At 39.5% G+C, this 26,212-nt stretch overlaps 1 protein-coding gene across 2 annotated transcripts in view; it reads right to left on the reverse strand.

Moving 5' to 3' along the window:
• The window catches only part of JAZF1 (JAZF zinc finger 1), a 167,750-nt gene that overhangs the window by 23,897 nt on the left and 117,641 nt on the right, over positions 1-26,212 (reverse strand). For both annotated transcript variants that reach the window (XM_048951358.1, XM_048951359.1), the window contains exon 3: positions 3,688-3,884. In XM_048951358.1, coding sequence (XP_048807315.1) covers positions 3,688-3,884 — 197 coding nt within the window. The remainder of the gene's footprint in view (positions 1-3,687; positions 3,885-26,212) is intronic.

The following is a 26,212-nucleotide window of genomic DNA, read 5'->3' on the forward strand; positions in this document are numbered from 1 at the left end:
GGAAATAAGGGGTGGAAATTTCATCTGTGAGCCACACAGATGTATAAAAATGTTTAAGAAATTAACAGCCTATGTTGAAGATGCAATGTCAGCCCCATTTTTATCCATAACTAGACTTCAATAGTTTTGTGGGTTTAAAAAGGACATTTAAAAATAAAGGCAACACAAGTTTTTGTGACTTAATTGAGCACTCCTTAAAAGAAAGATATTTTAATGTTTGAGAATGTTAACATCTTTCCAAAATAAGCTGTGTGCTGCTGCTACTTAGCTCTACTTCCCTTGCACCCTAAGGAGTCTATTACCGATGGAAGCCATTTCTTCAGCTAAATCCTGCCTGTGAATCCTAACAAGAGCTTTAAGCCTACTAAACGAAGTCTCCTGGGAGACACTATTGTTACAACAAACACTGGAACAAATTTCTTAAAGTGAACTGTAGGCAATTATTGGAGGATGTAGGTCTTGAGAAGAGAAAACTTGTTACAGGAGACGGAACAAAAAGTCAAACGTAAGCAGAGACAGCAGATGCCAGTCATCCCTGAGGGAACAGATGGGAGGTATAGAGAATTAACTGCTGCCTTTCTGCTTCCCACCAAAATCACAAATGGGCAGTTTCAGGGGACCAACACACACACACACACACACACACAGTTTGCAGATAAATGTGTGTCTACCTCATTACCTGAAAAGAACCTTCAAGAACATACTTCTTCACTACATATTTCTGCTGAACATGCCATTTGTGAATCATGCCACTTGTACACAAGAAGGTGGTGTACACACACGTAACATTTGCAGCACGTATATACGTATATTGTCAACTTGGAAGCTGCTCAGCTCTGTCTGAGAATTTGGCCTGTAGTCCTTTGGCAGACATTTTTACTGCAAAGCTTAACAAACATTCTCTGCAGCCAAACCACCTCAACTGTTTCTTATCAAATTTCATAAGCTAATGATGGGTTCAAAGCTGGTCAATATGTGGATGGGAGATCATTATGTGAAATAACACTTTGCTGAAAACTGACAACAGTAGCTGAACAGCATCAGGCAATGGTGGGACATACACAGAGATAACTGAGGTTTCAGACCATTTTATGCAAGACACCATCACCACATCTAGCGAGGCCAAGACAAGTAGCAAACCTAAATGGAGGACACTAATTGGAAAATGGGACCCAGGTTCCTATATTGTACCACAAGAAAGAACGGCAAAAAAACATATATAGGACAGCTATTCTCTGCTAAGGGACATGCAGATATTTGTCTGCCATCTCATTGGCTTTTAAGGAATGCTTTCTTTCTTCCATCTTTTTTGATGAAGTACAGGTGTAAAGGATGATGACAATGATTATTTTGGGTTCTAGCAGTCAACACCTACCCAGATGACGTTTTCCTAGGCTCCCTATGCAGGCACTGCACAGGGATGAAGAAAAGAAACTCAGCCACAACAGGACTCTGAGCACGTGTTCTACATATCACAGAGTCTCAGCATAGTTAGCGCTGGAAGGAACCTCTGGAGGTCACCTGGTCTAATTCCTCTGATCAAGCAGGGAACATCTAGAGTGTAAATACATATATACACACATTTATACACATGCGTACATTTGCATGTATGTTAGAACAATAACAGAACAAAATCCCATGCCAAGAAAATGCTAGGAGAAATTCTATTGTTATCAGAAAAATTGCACTGCTTATTTTAGGTCCAGACAAATTTGTAAGGGGACAAAAATGGAAATTCTGAGGTGGGAAGTTTCTGTTGAAATATAATTCAGTTAATAATTGCTTTTTTGTTTGTTTGTTTTTAAAGAAACCAAACATCTTCAAGAAAGAATATCTGTTTTATATGTTGTTTTTGCTACCGAGCTATTCCAAATTCTAACCTTGGAATATGGCTCCAAGGGGAAAATTATAACACAGAATGCAGAAAGTGGAAGCTGCTATTATTTATAACCTGGCAAGTAGGACTCAGTTAACCTAGAAACTCACTTAGCCAGAACAAGCTGATTTTCCTAACTACAGGTAGAACAACATTCTGAATAACTTTAAAAGATTGGAAGTTTATATAAATATCAAAAATAGAATTATTTTAGTATAAACTTTCTTTAGTGTTTAATGGAGTGTATTTCAAACAACAGACAGTTAACTAGTGGTCCTGACAGACATTCGAAGTTGTGCTACCTGACCACATCATGAATTAGCCTACTCAGTAGAAGCTGAAAAAAAAACAAAAGGAAGGAGAAATTCCTTGACATCTGTATTAAAGGATGTGAATCAGTTCATTCCAAAGAGGAGACAATTAAGAAAAATTTACTTGTTAAATTCTTTGTATTACATTCAGGCTTCATTGTTTAGCTATATCCAACACACTTCCCTTTTTCACATTCAGGGACACACAGAACAAACTATTCATTTCTGAACTTAGAGAGTGGCACATGGAACACTACACCTTTTTCATTTAATTGTTAATACCAAAATGTTAAATAGCTTATGCAAAATACATGGCAAGGCAATTTATCAAAGCAGGGATACTAACGCTATTTCTTACTGAGAGGAATATATTGATTCTATTTATCACAAAACCGCACAGACTGTAGCAGACCAACAAAAAAACACTTTCTCTGTGGTACACCTGAAATTATCTCAAACACTTTCAAGATAAGACCATTGCCACGACAACAAACAGAAGGCTGAACACTTGGTTTAGCAAAGGAAGCCCTGTGTAGCCAGGAGGGCACTGCTTTGTCCACAACTCCCATCTTGCTGCATAAGTTTTGACTGCAAAGTTGTATATGGCAAACTTACTTACTGCAAACTCATCTGCTGTAGACTTATCAGTAGACTTGCAATGGCAAATCCCTGTAAGGATGCCTGAGAGAAGCCCTGGGAGTCTTAGAGACTTCAATACTTTGGCTGACACAATGCTGGACAAGTGATCTCTCTCTGTTTGCCTCCCTCTCTCTCCCCCTGCCAACACCTCCCTCCTTTTCTTTTCTTTTTTTTCTTTCATAATGTTAAGTAACACAAAGCCAATTTCAATTTCTTATGAAGTCACATAGTGTAGCTGCACAGCTTAGACAGATAACTGTAAGAGTGCCAATACTTTTAAGATAATTGTAGTACAGAGATTTTCATTAAAATTGATGACTGTGCTTTGACCTTGAATATTTCTTAACATTAATCTAACGGGAAAATTTACAAATCTGTTCAGCCCTCTCCCCCTTCATAGGTGGGACATGACATATAAGCGTTTATATTTTTAGAACTGAAAAAATGAAATTTAACTTGCAGTGTATCACTACTGTCTGAAACAAGATCTCTAGCTAATATAAAACAGAATGACTTGGTCAAGAGATCTGGCTCAACACAGCAAGCAACTTTCAGTTTCTTCAAGTGGTGAAAAAAATCTTCCCAGGACTTTTATACCTGGGAAAATCAGGATGACTTGGTTATTGACAAATGTGCTGACTTTTCAGTCTGTTCTATTGGCTGATTTCAATCAAAACTGTAAAAGATACTAATGCATAATTCATGGAAACTGCTAGACTGAGTAGACAGAGACATTAATGCCTCCAACAGAGATAAGATAAAAGTGTTCAGCGCTTACCTGTTCTCTAAATAAATATTCTCAAAAGCCACACAGAAAAAATGCAAGCTGATTTGGGAATAAGCAAAATGGTATACACTTACCTGTTGGAGTACTACTACGAAATGAAGAGGAAGGAGTGATTGGAGGGGTGACAGGAGGAGTAAGGCTTCCACTGCTGTGGCGAGGTGGAGTGGATACATTCCCACGGGACACTGTGCTTGACAAAGTCAAAGAGAGTTTCGGCTGAATCTTTTTCTTCAAAGACTCCTGCTCACGTCGAGCTGCATCAGTCATAAACCTATAACAAGGACAATTGAGAGCATGCGAGACTTTAAATGCTGTCATCAGGAAAGCTTTTAGGTAATGCTCTCAGTGACCAACTGGAGCTTCAGAATCAGCCATGACAAGTTCCTCCACAACATACAGACTTCAAGAACACAAACTCCTCCATCAACTTTCAAGGAGCCACCGTGAAGGATTCGCATAAAGACAGCCCAAAGAAAATCATCTTTTTTCTGCATGGTCCTATGTTTTTATGCCAAGACACAAACCATGTCTGTCAATAAACAATACAATAGCATGTGATACAGAATGTTTAAGTTACATAGAACCATAAAGGTTGGAAAAGACCTCCGAGATCATCCAGTCCAACTGCCAACCCATATCCACCATACTCACTAATACACATCCTTCAATGCCACATCCACACGCTCAAAGGTTTCTCTGACTTCAGAGAAAGCCAGCTTTTAGCCAAGATCCCAGGTTTAAATGATGAGCTTACAACCTTGACAAATTATGAAGGATGTAATCAGATAAGTGAGAGCTTCTGTGCAGACTATATGCTCAGTTGCCCTGGAGCCAGCTGTCACCTAGAAACTCATATTTGCAAATCCAGTAAGGAAACAGAATAACAAAAACTACCAGCAAATACAAAAATTATTTGTATGGGACTAAGGGCAACCTGGCTTTCTTTCAATAGTTACAGTCTCCTTGGTGAAGCCTAAGAATGATGTAGACTTATGGGTGGAACTGGCACCAGAGAACAACTCTGGAAGAAATGCTGAGGATGCTGAGTTGTTGCAGGTGGCAGGGAGAGGTGCTGGGAACCTCTGTGAGAAGAGGTAGCCTACCACCCTCTATCAAGTTCTTGGTACACAATAAATCTATTTCCCACCAAATGGCCCGCTGAGTGACGTGACATGTTCCGCTATTTTAGAAGACACAAAAGGAGCCCCTGATCAACGTTCCCAAACCAGCACAGAGCTGGGAAGTAGATGTACAGTTAGCAGCAGACCTGAGAAAAGGGATCACACCAGTCAGCATATGAAGAAGCAGGCTACAGGCTGGCTGGACCAAGTGATTCTGCAGATTGCAGTATTGTAATGATTGCACATAAAGCGACAAAAAGCAGGAACGCACAGGTGAGAAGCAGTGCCACCGTTTTGACCATCGGGTCACCTTGGGTCTCACAGCAAAATGTAATATAAACCACATAATCTGCAACATGGTGCTACGAGACAGCCTGATTTCTTCTGCAGACTCAACCAATAGTTTCAATTAATGTGAATCACTGTATTCATGGAAACCCAACATTTTGTGACTGCTCGCAACATCCGCTGGTTATGAGCGAACACCAGAGATCTTTAAGAAAAACAGCTCTTGTGGAATGGTGAGAGATTCATAAGGAACAGGAGGGGAATTTAAAAAGAAAGAAAAAAGAAAAAAAGGGGGAGCTTTTAGACATATTTGTCAAATATGAAAGACAAAATTGGTCCGTATCTCCATGTTTGGATATCTAAGCTTGTTTGAAAAAGCAACTGAGGTATTGCAATGCAGCAGCATAAAAATTCAAGTATCCTTAGAATAATAAAGATGTATCCTGTCCAACCATACCATGAAGGCATTAATAAGTGGATCTTTGCCATGATATGTACCATCAACACACAATCTGCAGACATTAATAAATAGGTATATGGCATGACAGCTTATCTTCTTTGTAACAGAGACAATGCATCATGTCAAACAAAGATATGGCATTTTTATTAAGTAAATATTTAAAAAGAAGATATCCACAGTAACAGTTCACTTTTAAATTTCTTTTCTCTCAACAGGGTAGAGATATTATTAGCAAAATAGTCCCCACACAGAATTCTAAATTTCATTAAAGAAAAAAAAAAAAGCAATAATAAAATGGCCTGGTGAACATGTTCCTGCTCACCAGGAAACATCTAATTCACTACGTTTGGAATGTGCAGTATGATGTGTGCTTGCTTCTGGATGGGAAGCGTTATTCCTTATGAAAATGTTATGGCAACATTATAAATCCTTGAGAATTTGGATGATAACCTCAAGCATGAGACGTTAAAATGCACCAGGCATGAATGCTGTTATTTAATGAACTCAGCCATGAATAACAATGTTAAAATAATATTCAGGTATAATTAGTCTGGTTGAGGTCCACAAAAATCAGGAAAATGTGAAACTTCTCCCTGTCCTGTTAACTCACTCCCATTTGGGCTAAGCATGTTGGGTATGTTCCAAAACGTCATTTGTTGTCTCCACTGTCAACTTGAGAGAGACGGAAGGCAGAATCTGTCGAGAGGTTCAGTTCCTGATATGTGAAGTATGAAATTAACCTTTTCAGATCCAAATAATCTCTTATATGTTTGCTGAAGCATTGGCAGTACTAAGCTTTTAAAAAGAAATCTTGTTTAAATAGATTAAATGAAACATTTTTCAGTATTCTAATTGAAACATTATGTTATATTTGTGCTTAACAATGGTCGCGTCCTTCAAAGCCTATAATATAAGCATTTTAATGATGGGTGTAGAACAATATTTCTGACTAAAGCTCTAATTTTCACATTGAATGTACATTATGGCTGCAACATCAAGTGCACAGAAATGAAACAATTATGGTTGAATATTGATCTTACATGACTGCATACAATTTCTCTGCTTCATTTAATTGCACAAGATGTATGGGAATCAGACAATGAACTGTAACTAAAACAGGCTGTCTTAAGACTACTAAGGTTATATCTCACCTTCCTTAATAGTCTCTCCCATTATCTTCTGATCCGTCCCGTGTCCTTGCTGAGTCAGCCTCCTGTTGCTTTCAAGTCTTAGTCTCAAACCCAGAACCTTGCTATTCAGTTTCAACACTAAACAGATTTTATAGCCATGGTTCCTTATTGCACAGGATTCTGTTTGCACCTCATAGCCCTCTCTCTCTCCAAGCCCAGTACACCATGTAGGCACAGTGGAACAAGAAGAATAACTGTTCAATTCCCAGTCATTCCCCAGTCATATTTTGACAAGCATGGGCTTTGTGTGCCTCTTTATAGGTGCCTCACTGTATCAGGGAGGAGCCCATTCCTTAGAAAAAAAATCTCTTTTACTCATACTTTTTCTCCCTTCTCCCTTTCACCTTCCTAATAATTCAAATCCCTGCTCCAAAGCACACAGGGGCTATGATTGCTGAACCAATTGCTTGCAGCAAACTTCAATAAACACGAGTAAAATAGAGTATTTCCCCTCGCTCTCATTCCCTAGAATAGTTTGAGTATTTTTATTGAAACTTTCCCAACAAATTCAGCCTGAAGGAAACACCCAGCATGGAAAGTTTCAGCCCAAACAGCTGAATGTTGGCAACAATATAAGCAACTGAACAGTCTTATAATGGAAAGCGTTGCCCAACCTTCCATATAGGTGGCAACATAATACATCAGCATTAGCTGTTGTTAACAGCATGAAAGTCACAAAAAAGCAGAGACAACATTCAAATTTAGAAAGTCTTAAAATCAAAGCTCTGCAACATTGGTAAGTTCTCCTCCTCCCAAGCTCTGTATCCCAAAAAACAACTTTGAAATGAAAAGTGAACAGAAGAAGAACGCAGTCACAGAAATTTCCATGAACTAAATATACTAGCACGTACTGTTTCGAGATTATGCCCCATCATGACTCACATCATGATGTCAGAGTTAGCTTATCATAAACCTCTTCAGATGCTCAATTCTGAGACAATTTAAGCATTCTGTACTCACATTCACCTACTGAGGGCAATGGCATCATAAAAACAGACTGTCCTACAGAACGTACCTTCATACTAATGGTGTGGTGATTGAGGTAAAAGACATTCTTTCCTCTTCTTCTTCACAATAACAACAGTGATACCTGTCAGTAATACACATTTCCTACTCTGAACCTCACCAGTGACTTACTGTCCAGCCCATAACATGAAAAAGCAGCGGAACAGAACTAGTTCTGACCCTTTTTCTCATTATCACACAATTAATTATGGAAAAATGCTTATATTGACATTAAGCTTATTGTGTTTGCTGAATTTCAGCAACCTGCTCTGGGAATAGGCTGTCATTTTTCCCAAAACACAAGAACATGAGGCTAAGCTTCCATCACTCAGATTTCCTCAGGCTGCTCCTTAACCTGACAGCTGATCACCTTTAAGACTGAAGGGAAAAGAAGAAAAAGGTCCCATCTGCTTTACAATGGATTTGCATCACGTTTTGTGTATTATATTCACTTCAAGAGGGGTCAATATTGACTCAACCGATGGCCACTGACCAGATTAACTACATACTGAAAGCCACACATTAATTCTCTTGCTATGCTTTACACCTGTAAGGGCACAGTGCTTTTCCCCTTAATCTTATTTCCACTTTTCTTTCAAGATTTTTGTGCAGTTTTTGGTCTTCGTGTTTCTAAGAGAAAGGAGGAGGTGAGGATGTTAAGTTTAGGCTAGAAGTAACTCTAGTTGTACAGTATTGTAAAACTTCAGGAGACCTCTACTATGAAGAGGTGTTAGGAGGATCCATCTCTCGAGGCAGGACATGCAAAGACAAAGCAGTAAGGTTTGGTATTGCTAACACTGGGAAGAGGAGATAATTGCCTAAGTTGAACTACTACTGGGTTAAGCAGAACTCTGATGAAATCCAAACCGCAGGAGCTCAGCAGTAAGCTGTCTTGTCTCTTGGCAAGGATGAAAGCCTTTTCTCTGTTGAACTTCATGAAACTGAGACAAAGCAAAGACAATCCATGTCCCAGTAATGCCTTGCACACTATGCGATAACGAGGAAACAAACATATGAGCAAGTCTCATACCACCTAATAATTCAAATTATTTGATGAGCCCCCCTGTGAGCACTTTCACATGCCATCCTTTGTAGTCTGGAGGAAACAGAAGTATTCTGCAAAAAACGCTAAAAAATCTGTTGCTTCACAGAAGCTATCAATCACCTTTTTCTTTAGAAATCTTCCAATACGGTTTTAGCAAAACCCTAAGAAGAAATACCAGTGTGACAAAGCCCAATTAAGACATGTGCTTAATCACCCATTCCTTCACGACTATCTACATCCTGCTAAAACACACCATTTATGTGAAGTTTCTTTTTGACTTTTTCCAATTTCACAAAGAGCATCCAAAAATGGGGAAGAAAGACCATGAAATAATCCCTTTCAGTGATTCCCCCAGACCTGTATTTCACTTACCCTAAGCAGACCAAACACATAACTAAAGGGCATTTCTAAGTTTCAGGACAAGAACCCTTTGCAGCCCAAGATACATTACAGAAACGCCAGGCATCCATGTTCTTCAGTAAGGCAACATTCATGAGATCAGGTCTTACAAAAGAATTCAGCATTCATTCTCACATTGAAAGCTTTTTATGTCGTAAGTAGGAACATTTCTGACAAACCAATGACTATCTTAGGACAGAAACAGATTTCATTTCATTACTGGTATTTATATAATAATTTACTGATGGTACAATTATTTCGTTTTTCATTATTCAACATGCTGACTCAAGATGTTAAAATTATTATCACCATGAGATATACTGTAATAACAGTTTTCTGAATACATGCATATTCAGCAGATGTATCAGAGATTATTATTATTACTTAACCCTTAGCAAAAGGTTAAAAGCAGAGTTTGCGCTGCACTTCTACTGCAGCAGTGATAAAAGCACAACATGCAGCCATATTCATACTGCCATCAGTAGAGTCAAGGGTGCAACCTTAGGAAATCTGCCCAACGTGAGCAAGATTTCAGTGCATTTCCTTTCTTTGTCTGCTCGTCACATGTTCTTATAAGGCACAATAAAATATCCACCAACTACATGTTCTGTGGATCTAGCATGGAAAATCGATTTATTAGATTGAGAAATTTCACATTTAGATACGTGTAAGTGGAGCTAATGGTAACATGCCAAACGATCCATTATCACTCCAAATGAATAACAGTGATGCAGCACTTATCTAGTCATCCTAAGCCGTGTACTTGCCCCAGTAAAACTCGTGTTTATTTGCTGTTGATCAATACAAGCAGAGTTAAAAGTACTGGGGAGGACTTTAGTGTTCCTCGATTTTGTGAGTAAACAAAAGCTTCCGTGTGAGTTACATTTCATATTTCAGTTAATGTAGATCTGGACCTAAGCCCTACCTTCCCATTTTTCTACGCTGATATTGTGTGTTTTGCAAAGATTTATTTTTGTTCTGCTTTTCTCCCCTCTATTCTGTTAGTTGGACACTTAACACTAATTCCACCTTGTCATCTTTTCACAGAGCACCAAAGTAATCTTTAATTAAAGAAAAACAAAACCCAAAGCCAGAGTTGTACATTTCCCCACCATAAAAAGAGTTGTTTACTTAAAAACAAATGTTCCAAGCCTTCCAAAAAGAGATTTTATTTTTAAAGCAAAGTGTTTTTTTGTCTCTTTCCTTCCTTTAGTTTGTGTGGGTCATGTAACAAATGCAAAATTCAGGACTATGCTTGATTTAAATATATACATACGTTTAACATTGTCAGAAAAAATGTACACTGCATAGACAACATTAGAACAGCAATGCGATCAGGAAAGATGCAATCTTATTTCAGATATTTCATAATAAAAATCTGTCACTTATGCCCTAGACTTGATGGGACTTGAGGAAGAGCCCACAAATGCTTTCTGCCGTTGTTAAAATAAAAAATAATACAAATGATATGCTTAAAAGGAGCAAAATCAGAAATCATCTTGAGAGCAACAGTAATTTCTAAAACATTAGAAACACATTTGTTTCTTTCTTCTCTTCCTCCCACTCTTTTCCCAGTTTTTCTGCCCTATTTTGAATTGAAGCAGTCAGTTACAGAAAGGAGCTATAATCTGTCTGCAACTTCCAAATTCTGCAATTTCAATGGAGAGAGGCTGAAGGCACTGCTTGTTTGTCACCTCTGTTACAAATAAATAAGAGCTTACAGAGCTGCAACAACCCTCTCAACCATATCCTATCATAGCATTAACTATGCTGTGCTTTACCTCTACGTCAAGTTGTTCTCTATCAAACTAGTTCTGAAGTTTTGCCATTGGCAGAAAAGAAGCACTCGGATGGTGTGAAACATCTTGCAGGCTCTCTCTCATTAGGGCTAGATTTTCAGAATGCTGCAGCAATCCTTTGCCTTTGATGTAACTCTGCAGTCATCATTTCAGAAATCATCCTCCCTGCATTTACTAACTGGCTTATTAGGGTGCTCATCAACCTCGGCTTTACTTACGGTTATTAATGAACAAACAAGTCACTGCCTGCTTCTAGCAAACATATTGTATGTATTACTGCTTAATTAATTGTTAGATATAACTCCATAAATCCTTACAGTTTGGTTCATATCCTAGTTAATATAGAAAAAAGTAACGTCACTGCCATAAAATGTCAGATGGCTCAAAATGAGAATTTCAGTAGACATCAATAATGTGAAATACAAAGTGTGACTAATAAGAGTTCTTCCAGTACGATACATGCATACATTGAAATAAGTTTTTTAAAGCACCACTTCAAAAAGGCACACTTTTAAAACTTGCATCTCACGAAGAAAAAGAACAAACTTATTTTCTGAGCAAGAATAACTATAATGACTACAGATGATCTCATGAAAGAATGCTGATAGCGTCTTTGTAGGAATACTCTCATCATATCAGTTATTCAATTTAAATGATTTAAATACTGCTATTTTTCTTTCTTTTTTTTTATTAGACTATTCTGTGCTTTAACATGAACAAAGTGCAAAATTCTTGAAGGCAGAGTGAAGATTAAACATTTATTTAAGAGGGAGGAGAATGCAGGGGAGTTAAATAGTTTTGGTTTTTTCATTTGTAGAAATGTGAAGCTTCAATGGATTCCCAGTCTCTGTGAAGATGAAACTATGCTGCCCATGGAATAAGAAATAGGGGCACTGCATCTCCTAAGTTTGACTCGTATCTCAAAATAGTTCTGGTGTAGGACTTAAGTAGTGTACCAGCCGTGCTCTGGCTCACTGCACAGGCTCAAGTACTGTCAAATTGCCTAGTTCCAGTAGGACATTTTACTTTCAGATGTGCTTAACCTAAAATACTGTATTTTTTCCATTACCGGTCCACCCTCTTTCCTTCTTGAAGAATTTATTATAACTATTTAAGTAAATCAGCTTCTCGCAGTCAATCTACAGATCTGTGTATTTGTGACATCCACTTTTACTGCTGGACTTGGTTTGGCTTTATTGATGCCTCAGGGACTTTAAGGAGCAGGGAGCCGAAATGTCAAATATTTCACTCTTGTAATGTTCCATTTAAGTCATGGTATTCCTGTGTCATTTCACACCAAGTTCCTCTGTGAATTCAAGTCAACACCCAAAGACAGATTCATCAAGGAAGAATTTAAAAATAGATCCTATCACAAAACATTCCTTATTAGCTACGAGGATGTCAAATATCAAGTACATAAATCAGTCAGACTTCAATGTTTTACACAGTATTAATTGGACACAATAACCAACACATTGTTCAGTCTTCCACAAATGTGTCACATACTGCCAACAGCGGCTCCACCAGCAGCACCACTACAGTATGAAATCCAGGATACCCATTCAGAGAAACACAACAAAAATAAACTCTGGCAATAATAACCTGCATAACAAACACACTCTTAAAACCTATAAAAGTTGGTTGCCTTTTCAATACAGAGACCCCAAAGACTCTTATGATGCAGTCACTGTTTAAACAAACACTACACCTACCTGGGAAAACACTCGATACAAAATACAACCCTTCCATTGACAAGGAGCATTCTGTTCAAAAGATGCTGCCCCGAGCTTAAAATCTAAGCTAAGATTTAGATGGAAAACATTTTTTAAAAAATGAGTTATAAATCTGAATTCAGAGGCCTGGGTGGGGTGAAGCTTATAATGGAAAATTGCAGCAATCTTAACATTAGGAATGTGAAATGTCTGGTCTTAATAAACCAAATTTTCAGATTCTTGAGTTGTTTGGAAGGATGATAGCAACGTGCTAACAGCCCACCCTTGCTCAAACGGCAAACCGAACATTCCCGGCGCTTCGAACTCCACAGTAATTAGTCACACATCTGTAAAAGAGCTGATGGGAAAGACAGCTCCTAAAAGGCAAGAAACTTCAGGTGAAGGCAGGTGAGGGAAAGCAGAGAAAGAAGATAACCATAATTCACATTTTTACTCTTCTATGCAGAAGGAACATGCTTGTTTTTGTACTTACATGCTACTTCTAAAATGCACCTTTCTATACTTGAGGCTGTTTTGCATGGGAGGAATCAATGACTAAGTTAACAGTTCATTATGGAATCACTGCATCAGGGGAAAAAAACTGTACCTAAGAATCAAGGACAGCTCCCGAGGTCCCATTATTCAGCTGTAAGGTACAAAAAGAAGGAGATTTGCATTCTGAAACTGTGTCCCACTCGTTTATCCCAGGAGTCTCAGGGCGTGCTATCACACCAGGTCCAGGCCTGTCTGGGGGAGCAGCGAAGCCCCGGGTCTCGCTGGGTCTGACAGACACTGCTCCCCTCTCCGGCAGCCACTCTCCCACCTCAGCTCGGAGTGAAGCCCGGCGAGGGTGCGGAAGAAGGGCCGGCCATCTGAGCGGCAGACAGCAGGGAAGTTCCTCCCGCGCCGTTTGATCTGCTTCGCTTTGCCGGCATTATTGCATAGAGCCGGGTTTTCATTAGGCCGGGAAAAACAGCGCAGCCTGCTACCATGGATTATAAACGCGCCCTAACACAATGATTGAAGAGAAAATAGATGGTGTAATACAGAAAGGCCTGACGCTTGTAAGTGGAAAAAAGTATAAATGACTATTTTAATTAATTTCCTAATGTAAAACACAGCTGTAGTCATGTTGGCACATATCACCTGCCTGTTTTAAGTTTGTTAAATGAAATCATGCTCTTTAATTGGGTCTTAACGCACAAAAGAATGTTTTATTTACTTTTATTACAATATCAGCATTTTAACTTTGTTTGCTTGTGCAAAAGCTTTATAAATTACTTGAATCACTTAAATCCGAATACTATAATCTGCAGTTACAATGTACCAGTTTGAGTTTCAACAATTAAATGCCTTTTTTGTGGACTCCCGCTGCTATGTGAACTAGCTGTAGGCTATTAAAATAATGAGTCCGGACTGAGTCATCTGATCTCAGGCTTGGTGCAAAGCCTGAGGAAAAGGCCCGAGCCCACAATTCCCGGTCTGTTTACCAGACCGAGCGCGGCGCCCCCGCGCCGCTCCCTTCCCCCTCGCGGCCCATGGGCGGGCGCACAGAGCCCTCTGCCGGCCGCAGCCGCCCAAGGCGCCGCCCCGCGCTGCCCACCTGCTGACGGCCGGCCCGGCCGCGCCGCCCGCGCCGACACCGCGCCGGTGCGACTGCCTGCAGACGCACACGGCGAGCTCACGGTGATCGATGGCCTACAGCAGCCTCAGCTCCAACCCCCACCGGTTACCAGGGACCGCTGCTGGAATTTTTCTGTATTAGTATTAATTGGCTCACCCGCCGAGTACTTCATCCATTTCCTTCATCCTTCTGTGGTTTTTGATGCTGTAAGATCGCGTGAGGCAAAAATACTTAAACAGAGAGCTTTCTTTAACTAATCTCCGCAGGTTTTATTTACTACTACCACCTCCACTTACTCCTCTTCTGGAAAAGAAGAGCTCTACGTATACAGTTGTCATTTCTTTACACTCCAGTTTTACTTACACACACAGCTAGCCCACACCTGCACTCCTGCCTGGCTCTCCCAGAATGCTGCTACAGTGACGCCTTGTGCATCATCCCATGCACCTTCTGACACAGGGGCCCTTCGGATCCCTAAACTAAACATATGTATGTTTACTACACATAGATGTATATTCTTTTCTCATTTTAACAGCTGAGGGAAAACCTATGCTGTGTCAAAGTAATTAAAAAAGAAAGTTTAAAAACCTATGGCCCAGATTATACAGCTCGTGGAGAGCTCCTACTCAGACAGCACGTACCTAATGAGATACAGCACAACTCGTACGATTCTCAGTCTCCTGGTGTTTCTCTAAGTTAGGTCCTGATTAAAGAACCAATTTGGAGAGGAGAACCCTAGCAGCTACATAAATGCTACACAGCTACATAAGTGCTACACAGCTACATAAGTGCTACACAGCTACATAAATGCTACACAGCCACATAAATGCTACACAGCTACATAAGTGCTACACAGCTACATGATCTAACCCCCCTACTTGCAGATATCTATTTTTTAACCTGGTTTAAACTCCAGAGACACAGCACAAGCAAGCTGTGAGAACATCTCAAAAGCTCACAAACTACAGATTAAGGAAGAGGAAACTTTACTATTAGTCAAATTTTGAACTCTAATTAACTTGCGATGAAGTCTTAAGTGATTTTTAAATTTCTGAGGCTGAAACACATTACCAGCAATCTAAACTCTAACTGTAATCCCCTTACAGAAACAGCCTTAAACCGCCACCATCAACCAGTATCTCTAGTCCTCAGTCATGGCTTAATGCATTATCTTGCAAGAAAATCCCAGTGGCTTTAAAAATCCTTGAATAAAATTTATTGGAAAGCACTGTTCTGATATTGTTTGGTCATGCTTTGAGTTTGTAGTAAAGAAGTGGCAGTTCAAGTAGAAATCATTTTCCATGAATGAAAACTGTTTCATAAAATTGACTTGGACAGAAAAAAAAGGACGTTAACACTAAAAGAAAGGGCTAATGATTATGAGAAGACACTTCATCACACAACCTTTGCATTTGCAGGTGTTAAACAGAATTCCTTTAGCCTTTTTTGAAATGTTTAAAGTGACAGCATTTCTTTGTCCATCGTCTGCCTGTAAGATGGATTAGCGCTCAGCTCTCTTTCTGAATGTCTAAGAAATCAAACCCAAGCAAAGCTGTGAAGCATTTATTGTAGTTCTATTTTATTGTTCTATTTCATCGTTTCTAAGCGATGAAGAAGAAAGTAAGATTTTAAAAGTTATTCTGAACAATGCTCTGGAGTCTCCCTTGATCCCTGTAATAGAACAAGCCTTAGAATAATTTTTAATTGATAAATATAGGAATTAAAATTCAAAGATCAAAAAAACTATCCTTAGGAACAGGCAGATGGAAAGTGCCTCCACCGACAGGCCTGGGATGCTCTGCCATAGGGCAGCAGCAGGGCCTGGATCTGTGCTTTACCACCAGCACAGTGGTTCTCCACTGTAGCAGTTGGGCAGAGCAGAGCCAGCCCTCAATGTTTTCCTCTGATCATAACACACCGAATCCTACTCTCCTGCTTCTAATGAACAACTATTGAATGCAATTTTGTAGGCCATCGAGTTACCACTAAACATAGGCTGTAGCAGCTGCCGTGCTAGTTGACAAGGGCAGAGGTTTCAAGCCCTTCTGGTCAGCCAGGTCAGTTGCTAAACGCAGCCAGTGTTGACACAGATCTCACTGGTGTGCTTAGGATCTACTTGGGATGAGTAGATGTGAATGTGAAGCATTTTATTATGGTATTTACAGGTAGTCAAAATAAAATAGGAATTTGATTATGTACTGGGAAATACTGTGGTGAATCACTTGGGTAGGTTCACCCCTTGACACAAACCCTGTTCTATAAAGGGAAGATTTCTGAAATTGCCTTTATGCTATTTTCCTGTGCAAGCTGTAAGCAGATGCTCACATATAATCAATTGTAATATTTAAACTCCTTACAATACTTACAATGAATATAGTATATATTGTACCATATAATTGAAAGAATAGCAAAATTTGCGTGTACATGCTCCATATCTTGAAAGAAGACAACTCACAGAAGTCATTATTTTTAAAGGGCAAAACATAAATTTAAGAAGAATATGAATTTTAATGACAGCTATGAAAATGAAAGTAACAAAATATATTAATTTAAATACTAATATAGCATCTTAAATTGATTTTGCTGTTGTCCAAAAGCCCTACGCATCCCACTGAACCAAAAACATTCAATGAATCTTTTGATATCTATGGAATAACTGCTGCAAAGCCGTCAAACGCTTGACCCTATTCTAATAACTCTACACTGAGATTTTCAGATAAAATGTATTGAGATGAAGATGGATATTGCTGAACACACCACTGAACTGCAGAGGTCTTCACTCTAGCAAAGTCAGAAGACTTAAATATATGCAACATTTTTCTTGCATTTGCTGGAAATTGTTGTATAGCACTGCAGGTTACCAAAATGAAAAGTAAAAAATAATTGAAAAACATGCATCTGCAGTAAAACTGTGATACTTAGCATCAAACTTCACCAGCAGCACTCCCCCAAAGTTAACTCCTTCCCTTGTAAGTCATAAACTCACAGTGATGCAGGCCTATCTATTCTCAGTGGCAACATAGCAGCAGTGCAGTGTGGTGGAGCTGCTCAGCACCATTTTTGTCCTCATCTCCCACTGATGTCAGAGTAATTGCAAACACTTGCCTGTAGTGCTCAGCAACTTGCACAATCAAACACAAACACAAGCAAGCTTCAGCACTGCTAGAGTCCTGCATGCAGAGGAGCAAAACCATTGCAGTCACCACTGTGCTTGACTGGGGGCCAAGATAAGTAGAATAAAATGGGAGCGCTACCATAAAAGGGCTCAATACTGTGGGTGTTCACATTTTTGTCAGCAGCAATTTAAAACAGTAATGACAACCTTGTGGGACAAAGCACTGCAAAGGTGAACTAAAAATGAGCATAAGTGGATTGTGGAAGGGCAGGAGAGAAGAGTCAGAGCAGCTGGGTGGATGGTTGGCAATAGTCCCGCGGTAACAGAAAAGGGGAGAGGTTAAAGCTCAGCTATTGCACTGCAATGCAAGCTCGGTGTTAATAAATAAATAGGTAAAATGACAATTTCTTTCCAAAACTAAGTCCCAAGCAACTGTCCCCCATAAAACAAGATGAGAAAGACACTGCCCAGTTCTCTAGTTATAAATGGCACTTGGTCCATTCACATGCACCTGTGAACTTGTTGAGAAAACTCTTCTCGGACCATCAGCATTACCCTGGCTTGGTCTGCTCTGACAGCACACAACTGGAAAAGCACTGCAGCACAACCCTCAGTGTACCAGATTGGCCAGAAAACAGCAGCTGAATAAGAGCTGGCACAGTTTGTGGGGTTAAAGTCCCAGCAACATTTACAAACTGCTTCTCCATCCTCCCCAAAGTATTACTGCTTAACTCTAATGGACCAAAGCACAGTTTCAACAATGCTAGTGCTTTCCTCATGCAGAATGTTGGAGAGGACAGGTGATGAGGATTAAGAGAAAATAAAATTTGAATGTCTTCAGCATAGCTGAGGAAAACCACACCACTGTGTCATGATGTAATGGCAAAAACACGAACACGAAAAGCATAAAATTCAAAGCAAACTCTGAGGGAATAGAAAAAGAACCGAAAATCCTGAATATCAGCCCTCCTGTCCACCAGCACATGCAACTGATATAGGAGTGGAGGAGGGAGGGTACTCAGTGTAATATTGGCAGTGATGAGCAGATGAGAGCTAATGGAAGAAACAGAGCTAGCAGTTCAATCACCCATGACATCAGGCTATCAAAAACAATCTGGTCATTATCACATTAAAAATCTATAAAGTAAATAAAATAAAAATAGAGATGAGAACATAGAGCTTAAGACTCACTTTACTAATAGACTAATGACTGTCATTAGTTTGGAACACTCAGAAAAACAATCTACTCAAGCTAAACATTATTATCCATATTAACCGATTTACTATCAAGAATGCTGCCTCTCTGCCAAGATCTGGTGCTAAACCAGATAGACATGTTCTCTTGATTTCCTTTCCAAGTTCTGATGCAGTGGTTGACTTGTCTTCTTAAGCCTTTGGCTATCATAGCAAGTTAGAAAGTGGAAAATAACTTTTGATAGTTTTCATCCAATAAAAAAGAGTTTTCACCAGAACACGCAAGCACCACAGTGGCCACAGAACAAAATCTGAAAGTACTTTTTAGAGGGAGCATTTTAAATGTATTTTAAATCTTAACTTTTCCAAGAAGAACTCAGGAAACTGTTCACTGCGTGTTGTAAGCACACATAAAGGTCCTTACTTTTCAATAAGCAAAGATATAACTTCTAGTGGACGGGAGTTAGAAACACTCTGACTTCAAATTAAAAATAAATAAAACAATCTTGTTAATAGCGAGGAAAAGTTACCAAGTGAAACAAACTTTGTCACTTGGCTTCAAACCAAAACTGGATGCTTTTCTAAAATGTATGCTCTACTTGAAGTCAGATGTTACAAAATTTGTTATATACTCACTGATGCAGCAAAAGAGTGTAATTCTTCTGCAGAAGCAGAGAGGGAACTCCCTCATCTCTGTTATGCCTGAAGCAAGAAAGAATAGGTCCCCTCCTGTACTATCAAAAGCTTCATAAACCCTGACACACATAGCTGTTTGGGGGCCAACATACAGCTCTTAACTGGAAGTCTCTCACTAGAACCGCTTGAGAAAGCTGCTCCTTCAGGAGAAAAGAGCGGGAAACGACTTTACGTCGCTGGGAAGAACCTCCTTGCACCAAATACAGAGGCCAAGTTAATTTAAATACCCACCAACTCATCTCCAGACAGTAGGAATAAAGCTCCTAATCTACTTCGTCAGTCCACTGTACGTCCTTCACCTAATACACTAATATACCATACTCTGCTGATATTGTCCTTGATGCAGACAGGGCTGAAATTGCCCAATCTAAACTATCACCTTTAGAAGCATCTCTCTAATCCCTACTGTCTGCAGACATCTCAATGTCAGCTACCAGATTACCAGTCAAGAAGATACCACCAACCATATTAGCAATCTTTCATCTCATGGCTTATTTTACCTTCCACATTAGCAAATTTTCCCCTCACTTTTTATTCAAAAACTTTCAGTCAATTTGCCACGGAAATTACGTAGAATGAGTACAACAGGAGGGAGAAACCTGAACCTCCCAAATAATTTTTCAGGTACAGTACAGGTAAGACAAGCAGCAAGTATTATCTCTGTTAGAGTCTACAAAAGTGCTGGCCTCTAAATTACACTCTACTTGAATGCATCGTATTTCATGAAGCCATAAGCAGAAGTATTCTATGAGGCCACCTTCCCACTGTTAAACACTTAGGAAAAAATAAAATGTTTCAGAGCAAAGAAGGAAAGAGCACACTGCTGAGAAAAATCTCTAGCACTGTCCTGGGAGAGTTGTGGTTGGGTTTTCTGATGTCAAAGCTTCAGATGCATAAAACAAAAGTCTAGTTCCTCCCCTTGTTCCCCCAACTGACAGTGAGGAAAGGAATGATGATCTGACCAAAATGAACTGACCAAAAGTGATCACAGCTCATCTGCAAATGCACAGTATAACTAAGAATGACACTTTCCTTCTGCTGGCTGCAGCATGTAAATGCCCCAGAACATATGCATTTCTACATAGACTTTTTAATAAAGTTTACTAGGACCCATTGACAGCACTTACGTAACTATAAAAGAGGCCTTATTTTTGCACATCAGATGAATTTCTGAGAGCTTCCTCTAGCACAGAAGACATACAAGACTTTTAGTTCCAAAATACAAAATTAGTGAATATAATAGATGTCTAATATCAACACTGCCATTCTCTTCACAAGATGACTTCCTGTTGTCATCTTAAGAACTGAATTCTGCAGAGACATTATAATGTACACCTGGCTTTTTAAATGCCATGACCTGGTCTTGGACAACAGTTATTTCTGTTTTGTTGTTTCATTTTGCTTTTTGCACAAATAAACAAAATCAAAACAATCAGCTAGAAGAACCATGAAGATTCAATCCTCTACATTTTATTTCCACTTTGGAATAAAGCACTTTCAAATATTCTGGCTATTTCACTAGTGTTGCTCTTCGTTTTGTAATTCTTAGTCAAGGAGACAAACATCACTAAGAAACTAGTAACCACATGTGGGAATAAACAGTTGAATCAGAATGTACTTTTCCCATTTCTCTATCATCGTTATCCAGAGACTGACGAAAGAGCCCACAACCGGTTTCTCTGTTGGGATAATCAACACCTCTGCGTTTATAAGATACCATCTCACTGTCTTTTCAAAATGAAAAAAACCAAACCATTAAGTAATTAAAACCAGGACATGCGGGACTGATGAGAGAAGGGGAAAAAAAAGACTAGTTTGGAATTTTGGTATAGAATTTAAGCCAAATCTGTGAAATTCTGAGTTTCTCCTCACAGATAATAGTGAAACAGGGCCACACCTCTAACAGTGTAGCAAGAAGCCAGTTCAGAGAAAGCAGCAGCTAACCTCACATCCTCTAGAAGAAATCTCTCTCTGCTGGTATTTGAAACAGAGCTAGTTCCTATTTTATTTGCTTACAGGCATTACTGCAATGCAAGAAAACATCCAAATCTTTCTTTCCTACCTAAGGCTGGCTGCAACTCAGCTAGGGTAATGCAATCCATCTGTCCTGTAGGAATACAGCAAGGGAAGGGCAATTACCCCCTGACCAATCTCCATGCTGATTTGCCCAGTATTTCACCTTCCCCCCCTTCTCCCCCAGCACTAACCCATTCATTTGAGACTGTTGGGCACTGCTACTAGCCCCTTATACGTAACAGTGCTTTTGTCTCACATTATTTTCATAAAAGCAGACATTTTCCTCAAGTTCATTTTTATGGCTCAAGGTTTCCTTTGGTTCCTCAGTAGAGTACTTCTTATCCAGAAAGCCACTGCTATTCACATACTTCCAAAAATGAAAACAACAAAGTCCATACCAAACAGCACCTCCAGTGACATCAAACACATAGTCCATGTTATCAGGCTCTCTCAGGAAATTGCTTGGACTCCAAAGTCAGGACTTGCCCTGTACAAACAGTTTCTGCAGTGCTTAAAATTACGTATTTAGGGGAAAGTCATAATAGAATCTGAAAAGAATCATTTGATGTCTTTTGCTAATGTCAACGGCATTATCTTTTTTTTTTTCTTTTTTTCAACAGTTAAACAGCATTTCTTCCTGTCTAAGTTTGAGGCTGTTTTCACTTAAGCAACAGTCTTCTGCCAAAAATTTTGGTACATTTGCATCTGCTGAACAATGAAGTGAAAATATGATTGCTAGCATGGCTGAAGTCGAGAATACACAAATGATTAATAATATTTTATTTAGGTTTAGCCATATTTGACTCAACCTTTGTAGAAGTCTTGAATCATGGCATATTAATGATTTTTTATTAGATTTCACAAGTTGTGGAAGGTGTCTTTTATCAAACTAATTCCAAATTTATTGCCGACAATCCTTTACAATTTACACTCTAATGAGAAATAAAACATAATTGTAGCAGGGGCTGCTCTTAATACCTTTTAGTCTAATCCAATACAGCAGATTTTATTTGGCTCTAAAGTATTTAGCTTCCCATCTAAAACCCCTCAGCCATTCACACGCTAAGCCCACGCTAACAACAGATTTCGATAAAGAATGCGAGAGGACCTTTCGCTTTGCTTTTGCCCTTTCAGGGCTTGATTATTCTCATATGTTACAGAATGCATCTGGAACTAGGCAATGGTATGTATATGTATTTTCAGGTCCCAAGTTCTTTTTCCACTTGTTCACATGGTGCTCCACTTACCCACAAGCACGGCAGGGCTTTCCCTGCTGCCCAGCGGTGCAGCCTGGCTAAACTAAAGCCAATTTTTAAAAACAGACAAACAAAACATTTCTCTTTAAAGATTCCCAAGCTATTCTAGGGAAATCAAGGAGCAGCAGCTCTACAGGGCAAGTTACATATTCCCCAAGTAAACTCCCTCATTCAGTTCACATGGGAAAACTACAAAGGCAAGGTAAGAGTAAAGCCTCAGGCTGTCTTCTCCCCATTTTCCTTTGTCAAGAGTGTGAAAAGCATCTCATATCCATGTAATGACCCCTTTCCAGATCTCAGATAACCCTACACAGCCTCTGTGCAATTTCTGGGGTAAATCCAAAAAACAACAGATCTAACCAAGTTACTTTTATGAACAGTGCCAGTTTTACTGCTCTGCTTCTTCATTCTTTCAGTGTCTTTATCACCAGCCAAGAATTCATGATGATTGGCATTCTGCTTCGTAAACAAGATAAAAGCTTGCAAGAAGTCACTTGAGAGGAGTAGGAAACACTGTATAGATGTCTGCATCCATTCTTACACTTTTCCACATTACCTTTCAGAACAAAAATTGCGTAATTATGTGCCCATTAGCCTATGCTAAAACAACAATTCTTTTTCCTAACGATTACACGTGAAGATCTGCAGTTTTACTAATATCTCCCCCAGCTGATAGAACTGCTGGTGTTTTTCATTCTGAAACAGCCGGAACTATTGAAACCCTTAGCAGCACGAGGTGTCACTGAACATGGGGCTATTTCCTTGGAATTCATCAGGCCACAAGAAATCTCACCCAGAGAGTTTCATGTCCAAAATGTGACGGTCATGCCACGAGTAACTACCTTGCACCAAGGTTGTGTGTTACCAGGAATGGAAGACAGACATCTCTATCATGAACAGCATTTCACAGTGATGGAGAAATACTGAATGAGTAATACTGTCCAACTAAAGTGTTTTTTTAGCATCCTGTTTTACTGTAAATTCAGTCTGTAGTTTGGGAAGTGACATAAAAAACCATGGAACATGAAGCATTTCTCCACTATGCAGCTGGGATTCTAAATATTATGAAATTTGGTTTGCTTTCTGCAGTTCAAACCTAGGCCTGAATTTAATGTGTTTATCTTTTCAGAAAAGCCACCCTCATTGTCAACATGCCCCAAATCCAAGTACGAGGTAATATCTTTAAGGGGCTTATTCCTGGACATAACCTATTTTAAATTAGTTCACCTAAGTAAAATTTATTTTACTTTATTTATTTATTTTATTTTACTTTTTTTTTTTTGTAGTAAAATCTAGGGTCTCTATGTCATGCCTGCTGGTAAAACTGTGGATGTTCCAAGGGTCTTGTATCCTGCTCCCCTTGCCACACTGAGCACAAGGCTCTAAGGTCTCATTGCAAGGAATATCTTTCAATATAACTCATTACCCCCAGAATACAATGTTCCCAAATCTTCAAGATGTGCTCTTTTAGGAGTCAATAAAAAGAGCAAAAAGAAAAAGAGAGGGGAAAAAAGGCCCTTTATTACATTATCAATATTAAATGTCAGAAGTCAATGACACTACAACTACTGAACACAGTTTGGAGAGACAGAAAAGAGACTTCAATTTAAGGAAAACAAAGCAACAGTACAAAACCACAAATATGTATTTTACGAAATACAAGCAAGCAGAAGCATACAGCTGAACAATTCACTTGGGACAACAAACTTCACACAGTCATGGGGACTCTTTTCATAATGTTTCATCTGCTGGGAAGAAAGGAGAGGGGGGATAAAGAGAAGCAAGGATGAGATATCTGCCCTATATCACACCTTCTTTGCTTGATCTACCCAGTTCTTTGTCTGAAGGGCTATCCAACTGCTTTTTATTTTTATTTTATTTTTTTATTTATTTGCATATAAATGCTGGTGCTGTATTCTCTAAGCACAGTGTAACTATTAAAAAAAAAGGAAATCAGTAACTTCAGTGAGACAAGTTGTTATTTTAATGGTTTCACCAAGGCCTTATGAATGTTCCTGTTGATCGCCTATTGCCATTCTCCACCAGAGCCCTTGAGACCAGCCTCTGACCCTCCTGCTGTCCCTGTGGAGGTGATGGTTTCACGCTCGCTGCTTGGCTTGATGCCTGCTGCTGTCAGGGCAGGGCGGCTCCCTGTTCCCTTCCATACCAACCTGCCTGTTCTCACCGCTGCTTCCCAGCAGGAGTGTTTGTGCACTCGTGGGCAAGCTGGAGCACAGATCTGATCCAAGTGAAAACCAACTCAACCAAAACCGCATCAGATGCGCAAAGACAGCACAAAGGGAACACGCAGCCTAAGCAGGGAGAGGCACTCAGCCCTTTTTGCAGCAGCAGCACCAGCTCGTGCCAAATGAAAGTGATGACAACCTCAGACTGACTTGCCTCATCGAGGACTCTCTCCAAATATTCCTCACATCAATTTTTTTGCGTGACAAACCTTTCCATTGCCTGTTCCCATATACTAATCCAGACACTGGGTTGGAAGTACACAACGGGACCGGTTTCTAAAGATACACTGGAGAAAAGGAAGGGACTTCAACCGTGCAAAAACCTAGAAGCTATTTGTCACCATGTCATTCTCCAATTGAGAGTCCTGTGCTCACCCAGCTTAAATTTAAAAGTTACGCAAAGAACAGAACTAATGAAGCATGATTTCCTTAGGACATGCAAACCACTTCCTCCAACTTCCTACAGCAATAAACACCAGCTCTGTGTCTTCTGCCATTTCCCCCCCCCCCCCTTAGTCTTCATTTTCTTCCATGACCCACTTCACAAGCTTCCTTCCAACATCCAGGTCCAGATTCTCTCTTGCTGTGTTTATAGCTGTTTCAACCACAACTGGAACCTTAGACAAATCTCTAAATATTCACTGTATTCACTGTATCCCACTGACTTTCAATAGCTCTAGAAATAGCCACATTATCCTGAAAATAACTATATTGTCTGAAAATGAAGCTCTTGCAAAGGCACCTAGATTGGGTTTTCCAAGCTGCTAGTCACTTGGAGATCTTCATGTAAAATCTTGACTTGGTATTGAGCCCAAACCTCCCACCCAGCTCATTTGGTACCCTAGGAAGCCTTCTGAGGATGGGCTGGGGCTTTCACTCAAGCCAGAACTTGGCTCTCCTCCCAGCTACATGCAGCAAATACAGCAGCAGGCAACTTCCAACCCACAGCAGGGAGAGAAAGTTTAAAGCTGGGCTATTTTCACATGTAGAACTCAAGAGTCTCCCTGCTAGGAAGTGTGGATGAAGCAGTGAAGACACACCAGGCCTGTATCCTACCAAACACATGTGCAGTCTGTGCATCACTGTGGAGGACTGCCTTACCTTAAAGCTTTTGAGGTGTATCTGAAGAGTTATTAAGTAACAAAGCCCATTCATCAAATTTAATATATATTCTTATCGACACATAGCTATTGAATTCTTGTATTGGTAAGACAATATAAATGGGATTTAAAAGAAATAAATAAATTGCTAGGAAAGGATGTTTTATTTTAAAATATGTTTCCCAAGGGGAATTAAAAAAGCATTTACATTATAACACGTTCTATCTAACATACAGTCCCAAGGACAAATATTTTAATGGAGCATTTAAGATGTTTTCTTAAGAAGTCTGGGTCTTTGATACTAAATTTATGACCAGTCGTTGCTTGACAATT

This window comes from Lagopus muta, chromosome 7, assembly GCF_023343835.1.
Source record: "Lagopus muta isolate bLagMut1 chromosome 7, bLagMut1 primary, whole genome shotgun sequence".
In the NCBI taxonomy this organism is placed as follows: domain Eukaryota; kingdom Metazoa; phylum Chordata; class Aves; order Galliformes; family Phasianidae; genus Lagopus; species Lagopus muta.